At 38.5% G+C, this 22517-nt stretch overlaps 1 protein-coding gene across 3 annotated transcripts in view; it reads left to right on the top strand.

Annotated features, from left to right (window-relative positions):
- Nucleotides 1-22517, top strand: part of RASAL2 (RAS protein activator like 2) — a 362379-nt gene that overhangs the window by 315250 nt on the left and 24612 nt on the right. For 2 of the 3 annotated variants that reach the window (XM_021706868.1, XM_021706869.1), the window contains 9 exons: nt 528-681; nt 3471-3569; nt 4105-4659; nt 7358-7502; nt 13149-13293; nt 14287-14523; nt 17561-17762; nt 19751-19950; nt 20982-21843. In XM_021706868.1, coding sequence (XP_021562543.1) covers nt 528-681; nt 3471-3569; nt 4105-4659; nt 7358-7502; nt 13149-13293; nt 14287-14523; nt 17561-17762; nt 19751-19950; nt 20982-21843 — 2599 coding nt within the window. The remainder of the gene's footprint in view (nt 1-527; nt 682-3470; nt 3570-4104; nt 4660-7357; nt 7503-13148; nt 13294-14286; nt 14524-17560; nt 17763-19750; nt 19951-20981; nt 21844-22517) is intronic. The other variant, XM_008073803.1, reaches the window with a different exon arrangement.

The following is a 22517-nucleotide window of genomic DNA, read 5'->3' on the forward strand; positions in this document are numbered from 1 at the left end:
CCGGGCTAATTTTTTTTGATTTATTGTAGAGATGAGGTCTCACTGCCCATCCGGGTCTCGAACCCGCGGGCTCAGGCAATCCACTCACCTCAGCCTCCCAAAGGCGCGGGATTACAGGCTGAGCCACCGAGCCCGGCTACAATTTCTCTTTTAACAATACCTTTGCTTAAAAAAGAAAATATAAAGTAACCCTGAACTGGATATATTTCTGAGTCTTCCAAGGGAGAAATTAGGATAAAAAACAACATCTACAGTGGAGCGTTGTTTTCCCTTGAGACCATAGAATTTTAGAATGTTTTTTATACTTTGTTGAAAAAAGTTTGTGTATACTCACATACATATATGTAGTTTATATTTGCCACATGAATATGATTACTATTACTGTTATTATATTAACTTTTAATTTGTTCCTCGTTTATTTATTCCCTTAGGCATTTGTACTTTTGTTGTTAGCGTCCATTGCATTAGACCTTCATTTTCTTGTTGGCCAAGGTTGCACTACCTTAAATATTTTTCTCTACTTTTAGGTCTCGTGGGCTGCCTAAACTAAAAGAGTCACGTTCTCATGAATCCTTGCTGAGCCCGTGCAGTGCAGTGGAATGTTTGGATCTTGGTAGAGGGGAGCCCATATCAGTGAAACCACTCCATAGTAGCATTCTTGGACAAGACTTCTGCTTCGAGGTAAAATAAGTGTGTAAGAAGGAAGAGTAGTTAAATAAGAAGTAGATTTTTTGTCCAGTAATTTGTGATTTTATTACTTTGGTATTGATGATTTGATTATCTTAACTGGTTTTCAGTTGCTGAAAATTACCTACTTACAGGGAATTAGTTGGAAATATATTAATCTAATTACATTTGTAGGGAAAATTATTGTTATTATTATTATTATTTTTAGTTGGAGTTTCACTCTTTCACTCAGGCTGGAGTGCACAGCATCGACTGCTGGCCTCCAACTCTCCTTCCTCCTCAGCCTTCCAAGTAGCTGGAACTAGCAGGCACGCTACCATGCCCGACTAATTTTTGATTTATTGTTTGTTTATTTGTTTGTTTGTTTGTTTTTTGAGTTGGAGTCTCACTATGTTACCCAGGCTGGAGTGCACTACTCTCGGCCACTGCAGCCTCGACCTACTGGGCTCCGGCGATCCTTCTGTCTCAGCCTTCCAAGTAGCTGGAACTACAGGCGCGCACTACCACGCCCAGCTAATTTTTTGATTTATTGTAGAGATAAGGTCTCGCCAAGTTGCCCAGGCTGGTCTGTAGTGAAAATTATTAATGATAGCTTCATAATTTTTTTTTTTTGGGGGGGGGGTCTTGTATTCTTTCCTAAAACATTGGATTCTGCCTGGGCCTAGTGGTTTATACCTTGAATCCCAGCACTTTGGGAGGCTGAGTCAGGAGAATTGCCTGCACCCAGGAGACGAGACCAGCCTGAGCAACATAGTGAGACCTCATCTCTACAAAAAATAAAACATTAGTTGGGAATGGTGGTATATGCCTGTAGTCCTAGTTACTCAGGAGGCCCAGACAGGAGGATCACTTGAGCCCAGAAGGTCAAGACTGCAGCAAGCCAGGATTGTGCCATTGCACTCCAGCCTGGGTAACAGAGTAAGACCCTGTTTCCAAAAAAAAATTGGATTCTTAGTACATTCTCAGCATTGTCAGGTCACATGACTATACTAACAATTAGTTATTAAATTAATAGGCTTATTTTTCAGTATTAATAAGGGTGTCACTCATTATGTTATTATTTTTCTCCTGAAACTCTAAGCTACCAATTTTTTTTTTCAAGTTGGAGTCTTACTCCGTTGTCCAGGCTGGAGTGCAGTGGCACGCTCACAGCCACCCCAGGGTTGACCTGCTGGACTCAGGTGATCTTTCCGCCTCAGCATTCCAAGTAGCCAGAACTACAGGAACGTGCAACCACGCCCGGCTAATTTTTTTTGATTTTTATTATAGAGATGAGGTCTTGCCAAGTTGCCCAGGCTGTTCTTGAACCCGTGGACCCAGGCAATCCCCTTACTTTGGCCTCCCAAAATGCTGGGATTACAGGCTTGAGTCACTGTGCCTGACCAGCTACCAATTTCAATGGTTTTGTTTTTTGTTTTTGAGGAAATTGACTCAAACCATAATTTTTTCTAACTACAACACAAGAAGTTCAAGATCTAGGACCGTGTCTTACTTACTTTTGTGGGCCTCTGTTCCCAGTCCTCCATAGCTCAGTCCCTGGCACATTGCAGGCACCTAGATTTCTTGAAAAACAAATTGCCAACTATGATTTTTATAAGGTAATTTCTCATTTACAAGTTAAGTTTGAAAACTATATTTATTTATTTATTTCTGCATATTTATAATGTTTAGGGTTAGGACTTGATTAATTAAAAACTTAGTGACTGGTGACTACTCCTGTGCTAAATGTTGCGGAAGTTGAAAGTGGTTTGATTACTATTGTTATGGACCAGCTTTATCTAAAAGAATTCCAAAGAATATTTCCAAAAGAAATATGATACAAGGTGCTTATGTAATTTTCAATTTTATTTAGCCCAAATATTATTTCAACAACTAATATAAAAATCATCAATGAGATAGTTTAAATTTTTTTATGCTGAATCTTCAAAATCTGATATTTTACACTAATCTGGTATTTTACACTTACAGCACATCTTAATGTGGACTAGCCACAAGAGGCTAGTAGCTGCCATATTGCTCAGAGCGTATGATCTGATCTGATTCACTAAGTTATGACCTGAGATTGAGGTCATATGTAGGCATACTTCAGCAATTTGGGCAGGTTGTTTATTAGTGTTCTTTTTTATAAAAATCACTTGAACTTTTCCATATTTTTAGAACTCATTTCAATAGGCCGTGTGCCAAGCCCAGTGTTAAGTGCTAGGCATGTACCAGCATGCTTCATTTGAAAGGACTGTGATAATGGTGGTCATGCTAACCTAATAATAACTGGAAATCAATAGGCTGGTTGCCTGGTGGAGGAAAAATGGGTTCCAAAGATAGTAATTCAATAGTGGTAACTTCTCAATTTCGTTTTCTGTAATATTATAGTGAAGGTAGTCTCAAGAAATCTGATAAGCTGTTTTGAAAACTTTCTTCCCTTTTCAGTTATTTTTTATTAACTCACTCAGAATTGAGCATATTCATTGGCAGGTAACTTAAGTTGTTACCTAAAAGGTCTTTAATTTAGATTTTTCTGAACCATAGGCCAGTTTTAGGTTACTTAGCTGAACTTAAAATGCCCTTTATTCTCAAACCTGGAATTGAATGTGGATGTTCCCTAAGCAAAAAACAAATGTAAACAGATGTAAATTGATATCACAAAAATAACAAAGATCATTTAAATGTCATGTAATATGATTTGGGTTCATAGCATAATTTTAACTTTTAAATGATAAAACTAGGAAGATAGAGCCCCCAAATCCTCTGTTTCCTTTTCTTTATCTCTAATCTTTATGTTGAAGGTGACCTACTTAAGTGGAAGTAAATGCTTCAGCTGTAATTCTGCTTCTGAGAGAGACAAGTGGATGGAAAACCTTCGCAGGACAGTTCAACCTAATAAGGTAATAGTACCTTTGAGTGTCTAAAAAAGGCATAACTTTTTAAGCAATTCATTTTTATAGAGCTTTAGAGTTTTAAAGCACATTTGTATGTTGTGTCATTTTAAGCTAAAAATAATCTTATTGTAGATATTATTATGGTCTTACTGGTGTGGATAAGAAGACTCAGAAAAGTTAAGTGACTTGCCCAAGTCAGACGCCTGTACAAGATAAAAAAGAGACTAGAGCACAAACTTCTGAACTTATTATGTCTTTTTTTTATTTGCAGAAACTAGTCCAGTTGCCACTAGGCTGGCTATATGAAAACATTACAAGATGATATTTTCTTAACCCAAGTAAAATAGAATATATGTAGTTCTTTAAGATTCTGATGCTTTCTTGTTTAGAGCTGGCTGTTGTCCTAAACAATGAGATAGCAATCTCTTTCATTTGTTGACTCCACTTAATAGAGTTACATAATCAGCATCACCTACATTGAGAAGAAAATATTTTCTTTGTGATGTCAGCTCTCAAATTCAACTTTGTTACCCCTTTACAGGACAACTGCAGAAGAGCCGAAAATGTTCTTCGTTTATGGATCATCGAAGCCAAGGACCTTGCCCCTAAAAAGAAATATTTCTGTGAACTGTGCCTTGATGATACCCTATTTGCTCGTACAACCAGCAAGACCAAAGCAGATAATATTTTCTGGGGTGAACATTTTGAATTCTTCAGCCTTCCACCTCTTCACAGTATCACAGTTCACATTTATAAAGATGTGGAAAAAAAGAAAAAGAAGGACAAAAATAATTATGTAGGGCTAGTTAACATCCCCACTGCCAGTGTGACTGGTCGCCAATTTATAGAAAAGTGGTATCCAGTAAGTACACCTACACCCAACAAAGGAAAAACAGGAGGACCTTCTATTCGGATTAAATCACGTTTCCAAACTATCACCATTCTGCCTATGGAGCAATACAAAGAATTTGCAGAATTTGTCACCAGCAACTACACCATGCTGTGTTCTGTTCTTGAGCCAGTAATTAGCGTGAGAAATAAAGAGGAGCTGGCTTGTGCCTTAGTGCACATTCTTCAAAGTACTGGCAGGGCCAAGGTAAGTGGAAAAGGGATGTTGCATTACCTGAAGTCTCTTCCCTACCTTTTACAAAGAAATGAAGATATGGACACTGTAGAGATCCAAATTAGAGAAATGTGCTTTGTTATTGGTCAAACAAGAAGAAAAATAGTTAAGAAGAAAATTCATTAGCAATTCTTAGATCCAGAAAACACAGGGATTTTAAAATTAAAGAAGTAAATGGAGAGACCAACAAATATCGATTTAAAGTCTATTTGCATGAAAGATAAATACCATAGCCAGCTCTTTGTTATATGACAAAAATAAATGGTAGGATTGGGATGATAACCCCACCAGCATGTCCAGGATTCTTTATTTTTAGTATAGGATGTTGTATGGCAGTTTTCTTCCTCACTATATATTGTTTAAGATTAACTGATGACTATATCCTCTAGGCACAGAGGAGGTATTCCAGAAGCATGCTAGGTAGAAGCAAGAGTCCTCATGGGATTAAAACCTGTATTTGGAGTAAAAATACCAAGGGTTACTATATAGTTGCTAGCTATTTCATGATGGACTTATCTCCTTTTGTCCTGGACAGAAGTAAAAATTCAGGAAGATTAAAAAAGAGAAATACGGTTGTTGTAGGAAGAACAACAACCAATCGCTAGAGTCTCCTATGAGGCCTATTTACCTAACTAAGCTGAATCTCTATTATATTACATGCAAACTGGTCATGGTAAAATTATATTTCAGATCCAGAGAAGTTCACAGCCAGCAGAATTTATTTAGAACCAAAGAGTAAAATAAAGTGCTCTAAAGATTTCTTGACAGAAATCAGAATGTATCTATATATAGTTAATACTTAGTCCCTTACCTTACTGCCTTTCTATTGATTATAGTTTTTGTGATTGAATTTACTGATGATAATCTTGAGTTTTCTGTCATAAAAATAGCTTGAGAGTATTGAGTAAGTTGCTATTAAAATTTTGAGTCTCATCTTTGTAGTTGTATGGGTATTTTTTTTTTACTTTTCAATTGCTCAAGGTTTGGGATAGACATAAGATTATTTAATGACTGTGTTGATCTGTACAAAATTTAGGTATAATAAATTACATGCATTTAAAGTGGAAACGTTTAGACAGATTATACATCCATTGAAACCACCACCATAATCAAGATACTGAATGTTACCATCACCCACAAGTTTTCTCTTGTTCCTTAGTCTATGTTTAATTGTACTTTCTAAGTCTGCAGCTCTTTTTTACTGTGAGCTGCCCCAGAGTAAGTTCTATTAACGTTTAAAATGCTTAATTTTAAAGTAAAAGTAGGCCTGGCATGGTAGCTCAAGTCTCTAATCCTAGCACTTTAGGAGACTGAAGCAGAAAGATTGCTTGAGGCCAGGAGTTCAAGATCATCCTGAACAACATAATGAGACCCCATCTCTGCAAAACAAAAAAAAATTTTTTTTTTAATTTAACCAGGCATAAGGGTGTATGCCTACAGTCATAGCTACTCAGGAGGCTAAGGTGAGCTAAGGAGACTAAGGTGTAGTCCTTTGAGCCCAGGAGTTCAAGACTAAAGTGAGCTATGATTGTACCACTGCATTCCAGTATAGGCAACAGAGCGAGACTCTCTTTTAAAAAAATAAAGTAAAAGTAAATCAGCATATTCCTTCTGTTTGGGGGTCTGGAGGCCTTGGAATAGCCAATAAATATGTAACATTCAAAATATATGATGTTATCACATTTCAAGCTGAACAACAACAAACACTGAATTTTATAGCAAATTCTTTAGACTGTTGGGGAATGAAGCAGCTGTTTCATCGGGATTTTATTTCTCCTTATGCCTTTCTTCTGGATGGATGGATGGGCAGATAGATTGACAGATATATACATAGTCAGCTTCAAAAATGAGTTAAAGTTTTGAGTTCCATACATTCCATGTTGATACTGTGGACCAATTTGTAACTAAGATATATTCATCACCTAATATATATCACAGACTGTTAGGTACTGAAGATAGTATGGTGAACAAAAATAGACATTGTCCTTGGCCTCATCAGATTACAGTTTTCTCGTGAAAATAGGTATTAAGTAACTATGGAAATAAGTGTGTGTGATTACAGTAAGAACTTGAGAGGATAAAAAGAGACATGGTGCTCTGAGAGCGTGGAGCAGAGGGACCAACCTAGTGGGGTTCAGGGCAGTTTTGGTCAAGAAAGGATTCACTGAGGAATGATTTGTGAACAGAGATCCAAAGGGCCCCAGGAATTAACCCCATGACGGCAGGGGCAGGAGCAAGGATGGGAGCAGAGCAGAACTTCAGATGGCATTTGCTGAAAAAAGGCTTTGTGATGCATGGAGTATTGTGTGTTAGAAAGGGCTTGGTGTATTAAAGGACCTAAAAAGAAAGTCCTAAAGGCTGGAGCAGAATGCGAAGAGAAAGGTACAAGAAGAGACTGGAAAGGTAGGCAGAAACCAGAAAATATAGAGACTTGCAGGCTATATTCAGAAGTGAGGTCTTTATCAAAAGTACAGTGGAAAGTCTTTGAGGGAATCTTCAACTTAGGAATAGATACACCTAAGATTTTATCCTGATTGCTGTTTTTTTTCCTTCCAAATGAATCTGGTAGCTTTAAAGAGGCTTTCCCAGGATGTCTGATATTTCATTAGTCTCTTTAAATGTATATTATTTATTCAGTTGCTTTCTGCCTGATTGAACATTATTCTACCAGGATTTTCTGACCGACTTGGTGATGTCTGAGGTGGATCGTTGTGGAGAGCATGATGTTTTGATCTTCAGAGAGAACACCATTGCCACCAAATCCATTGAGGAATACCTCAAGTTGGTGGGACAGCAGTATCTTCATGATGCACTAGGTAGGAAAGAAATTTTCTTTTCTTTCCCTTTCAATTTTAAAAGAAAATTTTTTTTCTTTCCCTTTCAATTTGTTGGTCTCCCTCATGAGACCAACAAATTGAGCTCAAATTCTGCATGTTATCTAGTTCTATCTGACTAAAGTGTTGTGGTTTGCATTTCAACTATAAGAAGTCTCTCAATAGTAGAGGACCAAATTGGTTTAATACAATATGTGCAGAAATAGAAAGCCCATCAGCATATATAGCTTTCCCTGGGTCCCCGAGTTCATGATTCTGGTATATGCAATAATATCAGTAGGCATCATCTCAGGGTGTCACCTGAGGTGGCCTACTTTCCTCAAACTCACCTAAGTCTTGAGAGTATTATTATGCATGCAAAACTCTAGTGAAAAGTGAAGAAACTCTTGCCTGTTCCCACAACTCCCCACAAATTTCTGCATTCAAGTTCTCTAGAATTTTTATCCCAACTAATTTTTGCCCAATCACCAGTTCCTGCTGACTAGGCTACTCGCTCACAGTTCCAGATTTGCTCATTAAATGCATGCATTAACCACTAGAGTAAAGCTGTACTGGTCGCTTTGATGTACATCATGATACAGCAGATGTGAGTTCCTTGAAGAAAATAGTGGTTCCTCTTACCTTCATATCCTCACTACTTGCATAGAGTATAGCACAGCACTGTCCTATAGAGACCTCATATTAACCACGTGTGAGTAATTTTACTTGTTTTGAGTAATTTTAAAGTTTTTAACACTCTATAGTATGAAAAAGGTAAAGAGAAACAGGTGAAATTAATAAATTTTATTTAACCCAGTGGATCCAAATATTATTTAATAGCTAATCAATATAAAATTGGTAAAGTTTATTAATTATTTTACTTTTTTATCCTAACTCTTTGAAATTCAGTGTTTATATTACATTCGTCGCACATTTCAATTTGCACTAACCTCAGTTTCAGTGCTCAGTAATCACATGTGATTATCAAGAGTAGACAGTAAAAGTATGTGGAATGATTGGGGAGATTTTTGCCCTCAAGGAACTTACAATATAAGGAGTTAAGATTAGAACTATCCCTATACCAAAAAGAGAGGAAAAACTCTGGGTGTTTTTTTTTTTCCAACGAATTACAAAAATAGAATCTGACTGATAGGATCGTAAAACTTTCTGTGTAAAACATGTTTATGTTTTATGTGTAGCTTGAAGGGTAGAAAAGTGGTTATATAGAAACAGACTTTGAGCAAGGGCAGTGATAGGGATTAGCACAGGGAAAAGGACCACGTGAACAAGAGGTATAGAGGTGAGAGGGAACCAGGCATGTATGGAATAAAACCTTTTAGCGGAAAAAAAAAAAAATGAAATAAACAACTGAGCAACAACAAAAAGATTAGAAAATAATTAGGACCAATTTGTTGAGCGCTTTGAAGGCCTAGAAGGGAGGATTTAGATTTTACAGTACTCTTTGGAGAGTCACTGAACATTTTGAACAGTGTTTTCAGTTGAACTAATTTAACAGACTGATTAAGACAGGTTGCTGAAGAAAACCATGGAAAGCAGAGAGATGAGTTAAGAAGCCGTTGTAATAAGGAAGGCAAGAAATAATGAGACTCTGAATGAGGAGAATCACTGTGACTAATAATGGAGAAAAAGACTGATATGAAATATATTAAGGTTGAACTGATAGGATTTGGCAGTTTTTTCAGTTTGCAGGAAGTGGGGAAGGGAGCCAATATTTCAGAGAATTTTGGGTTTTTTGAGGGCCTAGGAAGGTGATGAAATCCTTAACAGAAATAGAAACCACAGAAGTAGTAGACTTGAAAGAGGGAAAATGCCATACACATTCAATTTGAGGTTCCAGTAAGAAATCTCAGGAGTTTTAGGTGTGAGAGCTAGACAGGACACCTGTCTAGCTGGCTGTTGGAAATTTGGGACTAATTTACAGTGAGGTTACCAGAATAGGAAGAAAAGAAAATAGGACCAAAGACAGATCTTTCTATTTTTTTTACTTTTTTTGAGTTGGAGTCTCACTCTGTCACCCAGGCTGGAGTGCAATGGCATGCTCACAGCAACCCCAGCGTCGAACTGCTGGGGTCCGGCAGTCCTTCCACCCCAGCCTTCCAAGTAACTGGAACTACAGGTGCGTGCTACCATGCCTGGCTAAATTCTGATTTCTTGTAGAGACAAGGTCTCACCAAGTTGTCCAGGTTGGTCTTGAACTCATGGGCTCAGGCAATCCATTCACCTCAGCCTCCCAAAGTGCTAGAATTACAGGCTGAGCCACTGAGCCCAGCCCAAAGACAGATCTTACAGCACACCTGAGTTTATGGTATGGAATGAAGGAGAATCAGAGAAGTGTTCAAGAGAGGGGATGCAAAAAGAAAGAAAACCAGGAATACTGAGTCCTAGACACCAATAGAGACAGAATATCAGGAAAGTTAGAAATTATGGAAAGTAAAGAAAAAATGAATATTGTATTTGTCAACTTGAAGATCACTAGTGGTGGCTCAGACTGGTATCACGTGAAAGGAGCCAAGTTCTAAGGGGTAAAAAATGAATGGTCAAGAAATAGGACCACTGTGTTTATATGAAACAGATTCACCATAGTAACAATAGTTTCTACTCTGTAGAAGTCAATTTTTCTCTTTCTGCTTATCTTCAAATTTTTTTCTCTAATCATATACTTTAGTTTGACATTAGGAAATATACCAAGAAGTTTAGACTCATTTACATAAAGAGCTTATACAGTCATAAATTATATTTTATGGTTTGCTTTAATAATTTGTATTGTCCTATAAAAGGCAACAGTGAAGCACCTCAAACAGTTTTCTCCATTCTGTGGGCATGAGGATGAATATTTGTTGACTGCCTACTTCTTCAAAATCAGATATTCATATTCTAAAATTCAGTGTACCTAACAGGATTTCTGAATGAAATAATTTCCAAAATGAAAATGAAAAGCAGATACAAGTCCTTGATAGGTCAGTGAATGATTAAATAGCTGATTGACTCAATGAGTCATGAAAATTAATTCAGTGAGCATGGGAAGAAATTCATGCAACCCCTCAAAGATCTCTATAATAAAGGCTGGGCACAGTGGTTCATGCCTGTAATTCTAGCACTTTGGGAGGTTGAGGTGAAAGGAGTTCGAGACCAGCCTGGGCAACATAGTGTGACCTTGTCTCCACAAAAAAATAAAAAAATTAGCTGGGCATGTTAGTGCATACCTATAGTCCCAGCTACTCAAGAGACTGAAGTAGAAGTATCACCTGAGCCCAGGAGGCTAAGGCTGTGGTGAGCCATGAATGTGCTACTGCACTCCATCCTGGCCAACAGAGCAAGACCTGACTCGGATGGATGGATGGATGGATGGATGGATGGATGGATGGATGGATGGATGGATGGATGGATGGATGGATGGATGCATACATTAGCAAAGGTGAATTTAGTGAAAAAGGCTGTTGCTTCCAATAGCGTGAATAGAATTCATTGGTAAACTACTTCAGGACAGGAATTGTATTGTCTTCTTCCCATTAAATGTTTGCTGTATATCATACACTTTGGACAGAAAAATAGATGCTGTTTCCAGACTGCCTGAAGAACTTTCAGAGAGAATTTATTTTTAAAGTTGCCAGTAATTTTGTACAGTATCTACCTGCTTCTTAGCCAGTCTTTATTTATGCTGATTAAAACATTAATCTTTCAGCTGGGCTCAGTGGCTCAGCCTGTAATCCCGTGCTTTGGGAGGCTGAGATGAGTGGATTGCCTGAGCCCACGGGTTTGAGACCCACCTGGGCAACTTGGTGAGACCTCATCTCTACATAAATCAAAAGATTAGCCAGGCGTGGTAGTGCGCGTCAGTAGTTCCAGCTACTTGGAAGGCTGAGGAAGAAGGATCGCCAGAGCCCAGCAGGTCGAAGCTGCGGTGGCCAGGAGCGTACCACTGCACTCCAGTCTGGGCCACTGAGTGAGACTCCAACTCAAAAAAAACCCAAAACAAACAAACAAAAAAAAAAAACACATTAATCTTTCTGTACAGATTCTGTAGACTTAAATCTTCCATCTGTTAGCCCATTTTACCTTTCTGAGTAGTCAGGTTGCCTATTGGTATCTTGTGACACACAGAAAATAACTACCTACGAGGCATAAAAAAAAAAAGTCCCTGAGAAGTCCTGATTTCCAATTTCCACCCTTGGTGGTGGAAGCAAATTCCTTTCCGCGGTAATATGTCTATACCTGTCGACTTGGTCCTACATGTGATATTTGGATGCTAGATAGTAATAAGTCAATTATTTATATAGAAAGTATACCATAGAACATCCTGGGCACAAACTAAGCATTTAAACAACTTGGCGAGACCTCATACACACCCTCTTTGGCTCTGGTTCTTTTCAAAGGCAAGAGAAAACTTAAATGAGTTTTGAATCTGTCTTCATAATTTTGATTGAGTAAGCACCTTCTAGGTACAAATCAATAGAAGCTTCTCTTCAATATGACACATTCTGTGTTACCAGACATTGGTTATTGTTTCAAAAGTAAAAATAATTTTATCTAGAGCATTTTAAATATATTATCAGGGAAAAAAATTTAGACTGGTACCACAGAGAATTTGTTTGTTTCTGGACCCTGGTGTTATTTTTTGGGCTCTTTTTTTGATGAATATAAGAAAATTATTGTTAATATTCATGTCATTTATTAATATTAGTATTATTTTCCTTGAATGTATATAACTTACTAAATATAAGATAATAAGTCACTAAATAGGATATTTAAGACACAAATTTAGAGTTTGGCCAAATTTTGCATGGAATATTTGACATGGATTGCTTAGTTTTAAGTGTAGGTGCTCATTAAATGGAGTAGATTTGTGGAGGCACACAGCATAGGAGACATAGAGAACGTATTGAATACATGTCTTGTGAAAATTTGCGCATTTTTAAGAGCCTTTTACTAATTATAGTCATTTCATTTGATGAAAAATTATTTAAAAGTTGCATGGTTTATCTATAACAATGTGTTTCTTATGGAGCCCCTACTAAGTACCAGGTACCAATTGGATGTTTTTAATGCATTATTTCTGATCCTCATCACAACTCTGCAAGGAGGGTATTATTAACACTGTTTTACAAACAAGATCGCCAGAGCTCAGACTAGTTAAGTAACTTCAAAGCGCTATAATCAGTTAATGCAGGGTCTCTCTGTGACTCTCCAGCCTTTAGTTTTTCTGTGTACCACCTGTATACCACTTTTTCTATGTACCATTTGTTCTTCTAGAATAAAGTCTCAGGTAGAGCAAGCTCTATAACAAATATTTAGCAGTTCATGCTAATTAACCATCTGTACGGTTTCAGTTAATACTACATTGTTTAAATTAGTATTGTTACTACTTTTATAAATACTGTGATGATGGTGCTGGTGATTACTGTTACTGTACTTCCAGGATAAGGAAAATAGACATAATATGTGGAATGTGGTAACTCTTGGGTTCCAAAGTAATGACCTATCATGGGAAATCTTTTGTGCCCTCTGTGTCAGGTCTGAGAAAGGAATTCCCCATTGTACATTTTAGGACAGAAATCCCAAGTCCTTTTATTCTATTCAGGAAGGCACTATTTATAGTTATTCTGCCTGTCATCTTCCCTCTTCAAATAGGAGAGTTCATCAAAGCTTTGTATGAGTCAGATGAGAACTGTGAAGTGGATCCCAGCAAATGTTCATCTAGTGAACTGATAGACCATCAGAGCAACCTGAAGATGTGCTGTGAGCTGGCTTTCTGCAAGATTATCAACTCTTACTGGTGAGTGTCCCTCCCTCTTTGCTTATGGAACTTACATTTTTCCATATAAAAGCCATCACAATGTTCATTGTTATTTCATATCCAAAAGAAAGACTTAGGGGAAAAATTCTAAAATCAAAATCTCCATTGTTAGCAGAAGTACTTCTTCTGAACTGGCTATCTATGCAAATCTAATTTTTTCCCCAGAATATTTGTACTTCAACTTCTAATACAAAAAGGTGTTTTTTTGTTTGTTTTGTTTTTCTTTCTAAAATATTTACTGGTGTAAATATTTACTGGTATTGGGACGGGTAGAGTGGCTCACACCAGTAATCCCAGCACTTTGAGAGACCAAGGTAGGACGACTGCTTGAGTCCAGGAGTTCAAGACCAGTCTGGGCAATATAATAAGACCTAGTCTCCTCAAAAAGAAAGAAAGAAAATTAGCCAGACGTGATGGCATGTGCCTGTAGGCCCAGATATTCGAGAGGCTGAGGAGGAAGGCTAACCTAAACCCGGGAGGTCAAGACTGCGGTAAGCTGTGACTTTGCCACTGCACTGCAGCCTGGGCGACAGAGTGAGAATCTGACACAAATATAAAACTAAAACTAAAATATTTTCTGATATTGAACTGATGTGTTTATGGACTTTGATCATTGTTCTAACCCCAGTAATTGGTGAGGTTTTTGAAGACTTCTGATGAACAGTCTTTAGAGAGATTATGGCGAGCTATATTAAACCAGATGGTTAGTCAGAAGCCTCATGCCATTTTCTCACTTTGCAAAACTAAATTTAAACTGATCCAGAGTTTTGTAGCCTTGAGTTTCCAGTCTCCATCTGGCCCTCTGCAAATTTTCCACCGCCTCTCAGCCGTGAATCAGGTAGTGCCTCATTCCTGAATGTCTATTAGGTCCTCCTCACAGAGCAGAGCCATGTTGGGTCAGAGTGGGTCACTTGTGCTTTGGGTTCTGGTACTTTTATACTAAGAGGTTTTGGTATTTTTTTCCTTCTGTAGTGTTTTTCCTCGTGAGTTGAAAGAAGTGTTTGCATCATGGAAGCAGCAGTGCCTGAACCGCGGCAAGCAAGACATCAGCGAGAGGCTCATTAGTGCCTCGTTGTTTCTCCGTTTTCTATGCCCAGCCATCATGTCTCCCAGTCTTTTCAACCTGATGCAGGAGTATCCTGATGACCGCACATCTCGGACGCTAACTCTTATTGCCAAGGTCATTCAGAACCTGGCCAACTTTGCCAAGTATGTGATGCTATCATAACCACTTTAAAAACACGTTGTATAGGGCAAACGCCTTAGATTCCCTCCCACTCTCAAACTTTTCTGTCCTCTTAATAGATCCTGCTTTCTCAAAAAAAATTGTATAAAAAAATACGTGAGGCCTAAAGTTTGGTTGAGAATAGGAAGTTTCATCACTCATCTTACCAGATCTTCACTGTGGTGTTAACAAAAATTACAGTAAAATCCAGGCATGGTGGCTCCCCTGTGATCCCAGCACTTTGGAAGGCCAAGGCAGAAGGATTGCTTGAGGCCAGGGATTCAAGACCTGCCTGGGTAACATAACAGGATCTTGTCTCTGCAAAAAAACAGAAAAATGACCTGGGCGTGGTGGTGCACACCTGTAGTCTCAGCTGCTCAGGAGGCTGAGGCAGGAGGATCACTTGAGACCAGAAGTTTGAGTCTGCAGTAAGCTGTGATTGTTCCATTGCACTCCATCCTGGGAGGCAGTGAGATCTTGTTTCATAAATAAACAAACAAATGAATGAATAAAATAGTAAGACATTGAAAACAATTTGATCACTTTATATAGCAGTAGTTAAGCAACCTATGATACCTGCATTCAGTAGAATATTTGCAGTCACTCCAAACAGTGTTTACAAAGAATATCCAGTAATATCAAATGTGATGAAGATAAAATTACATTAAATGAAAAGTGCTTTGACTAAAGATACTTTAGTCAAAAAAGGACATTATACAAAATGATGTATATGCTATTATCTCAACAATATGAAAATGCAAAAATCTAAGTATAAAACAGAAAGATAATCAGACAAATTCTGTAGTTACATTATCTAAAAAAAATTGGCCTGACCGCTTCAAAAAAGACAGTTTTATAGAAGCAGAAGATGGAAGGAACTGTTCTAGATTAAAAGATGCTAAATGTAATACTAGAAGTTTATGTGGATCTTAAATCGTAAAAACAAAATCTCTAGAAGTTATTTTGGGGACAGTGAATGAAATTTAAATATAGACTGTATATAAAATTATTTATGAATAATGTTTTAAAAAGTTTTAATGTGATAATGGCACTGGTTTATGTAAGACACATTCCTTATTCTGAAAAAATGATGCTAAAGTATTTAAAGTGATGCCTGCAACTTAGTTTGAAATGACTCAGAAAAGTATGTGTGTAGAGAGAGAGAGAAAGAGAGGGAGAGAGGGAGAGAGAGAGAGAGGACAGTAAAAGCTAACTTGGCAAAGTTTTAACAAGTGGTTAATGTAGATGAAAAGCATGTGGGTGTTCATTGTATATTCTTTCAACTTTTCTGTAGGACTAAAATTTTTCAAAAGAAAGAAGAAAAACCAGTTAGGGAAGAAATGCACTCAAATATAAATAGCAGACATGTTGGGTAGTTTGAGTGTGACAGCCGCACTTTTTTTCTTTCTACTTTTCATTGTTTGAAACTATTATTCAGTGAGTTTGCATTATTTTTATAATTTATAGAAAATAATTTTTAAGAGATGACTGAGAAGAAATTCACATTTGTAAAATTGATCACAGATTTACTCAATGTTGAGGCTTAAAGACAAGTTTCTATTGGCAATGTATTGATGAAAAAATTACAACTTCAGTAAAACAGATTGTTTTCTGGTATAAACAGTGTCTTTTTAGATGTGTGTTAACTTATACATATGAAAGAGGAACCCAAAAAACTTGAATTTATTTACTAAAAAATTGTGTATTCTTTTTTTTTTGAGTTGGCGTCTCGCTGTTTCACCCAGACTGGAATGCAGTGGCTTGCTTTACAGATACCACAGCCTCGACTTGCTGGGCCTAGGTGATCCTTCTGCCTCAGCTTTCCGAGTAACTGGAACCACAGGCATGTGCCACCATGCCTAGCTGATTTTTTTTATTGATTGTAGAGATGAGGTCTCGCCATGTTGCTCAGGCTGGTCTCAAACCCCTGAGCTCAGGCACTCCTTTTGCCTCCACCTCCCAAAGTACTGGGATTACAGGCATGAGCCACGGCTTCTGTCTTGTATATTTATTCCGATGTGTTTAAACTTCAGTCACCTTCAAAGTACTCTCTGTTTCATGCACCATACCTATTAAGCTGCTTTTCCCACTGCTCAAAATAGTTCTGAACTCATCAGTTTTGATGCCTTTTAGTGCTTCTGCCATTTTGTTTCACCTCTTGCACATCAGCCAAACGTTTTTCCCTTGAGGACTTTTTTTCATCTGGGGAAACCAAAAAAAGTCACTCAGGGTGAGATTGGGTAAATAGGGGAGTGTGGGGCTCAGGGTCATGCTATTGTTGGTCAAAAACGACTGAACACTCAGGGCGGTGTGGGAAGATAATGCTCGTAAATCACCCATCAGGAAATGGGCAAATGCATTGAAACAGTCTCCAGAAAAATTCACTGAGAACAATGCAGCCTCTCACAACACTAGCTGGTGCACAGATGTCAATGTATTCCTAGAACACTTATCTAGCAGGAGAAGCCTGTACTACAGGGGAACTGCCCTCCAAAAAATAATTCCAGGTTTTTTGAGTTCCCCCTGCCTCCCACCATATTTACCCATATTTGAGTTAATTCTGTTTAAAAAAAAATTCTAGTTTGCTTTGGAACCAGTTTTATGCACTTAAACTATAGCTAGACTCTAGATAGGCAGAGAAGTTTTTCTCTAGTGGAAATAAATAGCATGAGCAAAGGCTATTTAATATTTAAGGGGTATAATATATTTGGGAGATTTTGAAGAAACAGCAATATTGAAGGTTTGTACTGGTGAGTATCTGGTAGATAAGTGGGGGCTATATTATTACACAGAGGCTTAAATACCAGATAAAAGAAGTTGGGGCTTTACCCTATAGAGAACAAGATGTTGGAGTATTAAAGTGATATTAAGAAAGTACGTTTTAGCATTTACCACTTACAGATAAACAACCTTAATCTTGCCTCCACAAAATAAAAAAGTTACAGCTGTGTAAAGTCACTCAAAGTGATCATATTCTTTTCTTGAATATGTTCTCTCTCATTTTTCTCATCCTCTACTCAGGTTTGGTAACAAAGAGGAATACATGGCATTCATGAATGACTTTTTGGAACATGAATGGGGTGGAATGAAGCGCTTTCTTTTGGAGATCTCTAATCCAGACACCATCTCAAACACCCCAGGTTTTGATGGTTACATCGATCTTGGCCGAGAGCTTTCAGTTTTGCATTCCTTACTGTGGGAAGTAGTTTCCCAACTTGATAAGGTAAAGTAGGCTGATTGGTGGCAGAGAACTTCAGTATACCTGGATGCTGGAGAGTATCTACAGAAATATTAATAGCACTTACCCTTTCTGCTTATTGAAAGCAACCTTTGGTCCTAGAAGTCTAGGAGTAAATGGTTATTATTTCTGAGTAAAATATGTTATATACAACCATGAAATTCTAGAAAGCCATGAAATTATTAGTATATATTTTTAAATAATTACGAGAATTAATAGAGCATATTTCTATAAATGTATATATATATAGTACATATCTAAAACTTGCCTAGAAACTAATATTATCTATGCAGTCTTATGCTTGGTATAATAGGATGAAATGAAACCTCATAGAGTAATTTCTAACAAAAGTGCAGGCTTAGGAAAATAATGAATTTATTGTGTTTTAGCAACTTTGCCCATGAAAAGAATTTTTTTTACTATACAAGTCAGAGAGTTTCATATAATTATCAGTGCTAAGAGTCACATGGGATCTGAAATTTCTATCTTCTTTCTCTACAAATATGAATTAGGAATATAGAAAACAATTAGTTTTTAATCATTTGTTTTCTGACTATAAACTAAGAATTCGATTATATGCCATATTAGTAAATAAATGTATAACAATGCCAGTCATTTTCTTTCTTCTGGAATTTTGCAAAAAGAAATAGATTCTGTAGTAGAAAATAGCTAGACTTTGGCTAATTTTATCACAATAATTATTTATTGATGTTTTTATTTGCTACAGGTACTTTATAAATTTGTGTGGTGGTATGTTAGAATAACTTCAAAAGACAAAGTTATTTTTCTGTAGGATTTGTTTATTTGTTTTCTTCTGTAAAAATTCTGTACCAATAAAATTTGGGAGGAAATAAAACCTGTTAACAAAGACCACTTTCCTGAGGAGATATAAATGGTAGTGTCTGCCAGTGCTTAAGACATTTGTAAAACAATAAACTATTCCTTATTCTTGAGTACCTCCCCTTCAGTTTTAGAAATGCTAGTCTAGATTTTAAGTTGCAGCTATGCTAAGGATACATGCTTTTGATATGAATCATGGCTCAACATTGCTGAGCATTTGTCTCATGGCATTTGTACCCATTCGAATAGGGTAGAAAAGTCTATTGATTATTGAGAAGACAAAGAATATCCAAAGACAGCCATGTAATCCTGCGTAACAGCTGAGGGGATCTGTAAGACCCCATGAGAATAAGAATTCTCTAAAGAAAAATGAGATGGATAAAGCAAATACTAAAGGATTATTTTTGTTGAATAACTGTAACAATGGAATGCAGATACAGTTACCTTGTGAAGTAGGCCTGTTTTATTCAGGATCAAGGTCTTTTTAACAGGCTTTGCTGTATAAACACACCTTCTCCTTTTTTAATCTGTTTGGTCCTGCCATATCTCATAGAGAGAGTTTGCCTGTTGGAAACTCAATTGGCAATGGGCCAGGGTTCCCAAGATTGACTGGGATGGTGAATGGCAATATCATTGTGTGCCCTGCAGTGCTCTGGATTCCTGAATGCATCACCCTCCTGTATGTTGGCATGCATTTCTTTTCTCACGTGATCCCTTTTCTTTGGAAGTTTCATCACACTAGCTGTTCCTCTGGTCTTGAAGTTCTTTTTGGTTAGAAGGTGTTTGGTTCTTCACCTACCCCCTCCACATTGATCCCCTAGCCTCCCAAAGACTTAGTTTGCTTTGCATGCCAATTTTAGTTGGAATGGCAATAGTTCGGTTGTTTTGAGCATGTCTTTTAATTTTTATTTGCATAATCCTAATTTCTATTTCCTTTCTTTCCTTGATGTCTGCCGCACCTTGTTTCGCCTCCTCCATTCATCTCGACGCCATGGTTCTGCTGCTCCATAACAATGCATTATGAACCTGCCACTCCCATATGCAAACACCTACCCTTCCCTACACCCCTCCATCAATGGGCATCGTCCCCAAACAATCTGTGGTGGATGTCGCAATGCTTATTATCCAACTAGGGTGAAAATTCCTTCCTACAGGCAACTGTGGCAAAGTTGGGGCCTCTCCCTCGTGTTCTTGCTGATATCACCAAGTCTCTGACTAATCCTACACCAATACAACAGCAACTGAGACGGTTCACTGAGCATAACTCCAGTCCAAATGTCAGTGGAAGCCTCTCCTCTGGGCTGCAGAAAATATTTGAAGACCCCACTGACAGGTATGAAAGAGAGAGTTTGAACTGCTAACTCAGAGAGAGAATGTTTAGATTTGGCAGAAGTATCTTTAACTTGATTTGTTGAATTTACAAGTTTAAAGTCTTGAGCCATTGAAAAGACTCATCTGACCTGAAAAAAATCTATTTGTTTAATAATGTACAAGATCTGGGATAATGTTTTCTAAAATGATAGTATAAAGATATAATATATTCAGCAAACATATGTAAATTTATGTCTCACTTAATGGAAAACTAGAGACTTTTCCTCATTCAAAATGCTGGAGAACCTAAGTTAGAACCTTTTTTCCCCCTGAGTTGGAGTCTCACTCCATTGCTCTGGCTGGCATGCCGTGGCATACTTACAGCCAACCCAGCGTTGACCTGCTGGGCTCCAGCAATCCTTCCATCTCAGCCTTCCATCACTACAGGTGCACGCTACTACGCCTGGCTAATTTTTTATTTATTGTAGAGACGAGGTCTCACCAAGTTGCCGGGACTGGTCTTGAACCCATGGGCTCAGGCAATCCACTCACCTTGGCCTCCCAAAGTGCTGGGATTACAGGCTGAGCCCCCAAGCCTGGCCAGTTAGAACCATTTTATTTCTGGCTATGTCAGCTGGACAGGCAGATACAGTGTTGATGCCTAGATTTTGTTTTCTAGATTGGCAAAATTTGTACCTTTAGCAGGAACTCTTTGGTTGTTTATTTATAGCCTCTTACCTCTTGAAGGTCTACACAGAACCAGTTAAGTGTGACTTGGAATACCATGGGAAGGTCTAAAACCTAACTAGGAAATTATTGAAATTCTGGTTAAAACTGAAGACAGTGACAGGGTTACATAGTGTTATTCTCTACCTTTAGGGAAAAACTACAAAGGCTACATTTTATTCTAAGAATTGTAATGATGAAATCTGAGTTTATAAAGAAATGTAAATATCCACATAGGAACCTTCAGAAGAGTTCATATGCCTGAATTAAGGAAGCTTGATACTGAATTTAACTCAAGAGAAATTAAGTATCCTTTCCTTTCCACAGTGATTTGCATAAACTAAAATCTCCAAGCCAGGACAACACAGACAGCTATTTCAGAGGGAAGACATTATTGCTGGTTCAGCAAGCCTCTTCCCAGAGCATGACTTACTCTGAAAAGGATGAAAAGGAAAGCAGCCTTCCTAATGGTCGGAGTATCTCCCTCATGGACCTCCAGGACACTCATGCTGCTCAGATGGAGCATGCCTCTGTCATGCTTGATGTGCCTATGCGCTTGGCCGGAAGCCAACTTTCCATTACCCAGGTGGCCAGCATCAAACAACTGCGGGAAACCCAGTGCACTCCCCAGAGTGCACCCCAAGTTAGAAGGCCCCTGCACCCAGCCTTGAACCAGCCAGGCAGCCTTCAGCCCTTGTCATTCCAGAATCCTGTCTATCACCTCAATAACCCGATTCCAGCAATGCCAAAGGCCTCTGTAGATTCCAGTTTGGAGAACCTAAGCACTGCCAGTTCCAGAAGCCAAAGTAACAGTGAAGATTTCAAACTCAGTGGACCCAGCAATAGCAGCATGGAAGATTTCACCAAACGTAGCACTCAGAGTGAGGATTTCTCCAGACGGCACACTGTGCCAGACAGACATATACCTCTTGCTCTGCCACGGCAAAATAGTACTGGGCAGGCACAAATCCGAAAAATGGACCAGGCTGGGTTAGGTGCCCGAGCCAAAGCCCCACCATCCCTGCCTCACAGTGCTTCCCTGCGTAGCACCGGGAGCATGTCGGTAGCATCTGCAGCCCTGGTGGCCGAACCTGTGCAGAATGGGAGCCGGTCCCGGCAGCAGTCCTCTTCCTCCAGAGAGAGCCCTGTTCCCAAAGTGAGAGCCATCCAGAGACAACAGACACAGCAGGTAGGAGTGAGTACTGGAGAGGTCTGCCTTTTACTTGATCCGTGTTTCTTTCGTTCTTTTTACATAAATCATTGGGAGATCCAGTTGCTAACAAGGTTTCTGCTTAAAAGCAACCTTTAATTGAAAAGAGGAAGCAGAAAAGCTTGGGTGAGACTACAGGGCTAGTTTGACTCATTACCCCTTAGGAGATTCTAACCAGTATGCAGGGGCTTTTTCTTCTCTTCCAGCAGCACAGCAACTGCTACCCTGGTTTGCACTTGCAATAAACCTGTGATATTGAATGAATAATTAGATACTTAAAATCTGTAGACCAGCCGGGCTCGGTGGCTCAGCCTGTAATCCCGCGCCTTTGGGAGGCTGAGGTGAGTGGATTGCCTGAGCCTGCGGGTTCGAGACCTACCTGGGCAGGGAGACCTCATCTCTACAATAAATCAAAAATGAGCCAAGCATGGTAGCGCGCGCCTGTAATTCCGGCTATTCGGAAGGCTGAGGCGGAAGGATCGCCGGAGCCCAGCAGGTCGAAGCTGCGGGCTACTGCACTCCAGTCTGGGCGACAGAGTGAGACTCCAACTCAAAAAAAAAAAAAAAAATTCTGTAGGCCAAACCAGAGCCTCATGGATATATATTGGGAATCTGGAAATTAATCCTTCTTAATATTTTTTTAAGCTTCCGGA

Source organism: Carlito syrichta, unplaced genomic scaffold (genome assembly GCF_000164805.1).
Source record: "Carlito syrichta isolate Samal-C Ts95f unplaced genomic scaffold, Tarsius_syrichta-2.0.1 Scaffold316187, whole genome shotgun sequence".
Classification (NCBI taxonomy): domain Eukaryota; kingdom Metazoa; phylum Chordata; class Mammalia; order Primates; family Tarsiidae; genus Carlito; species Carlito syrichta.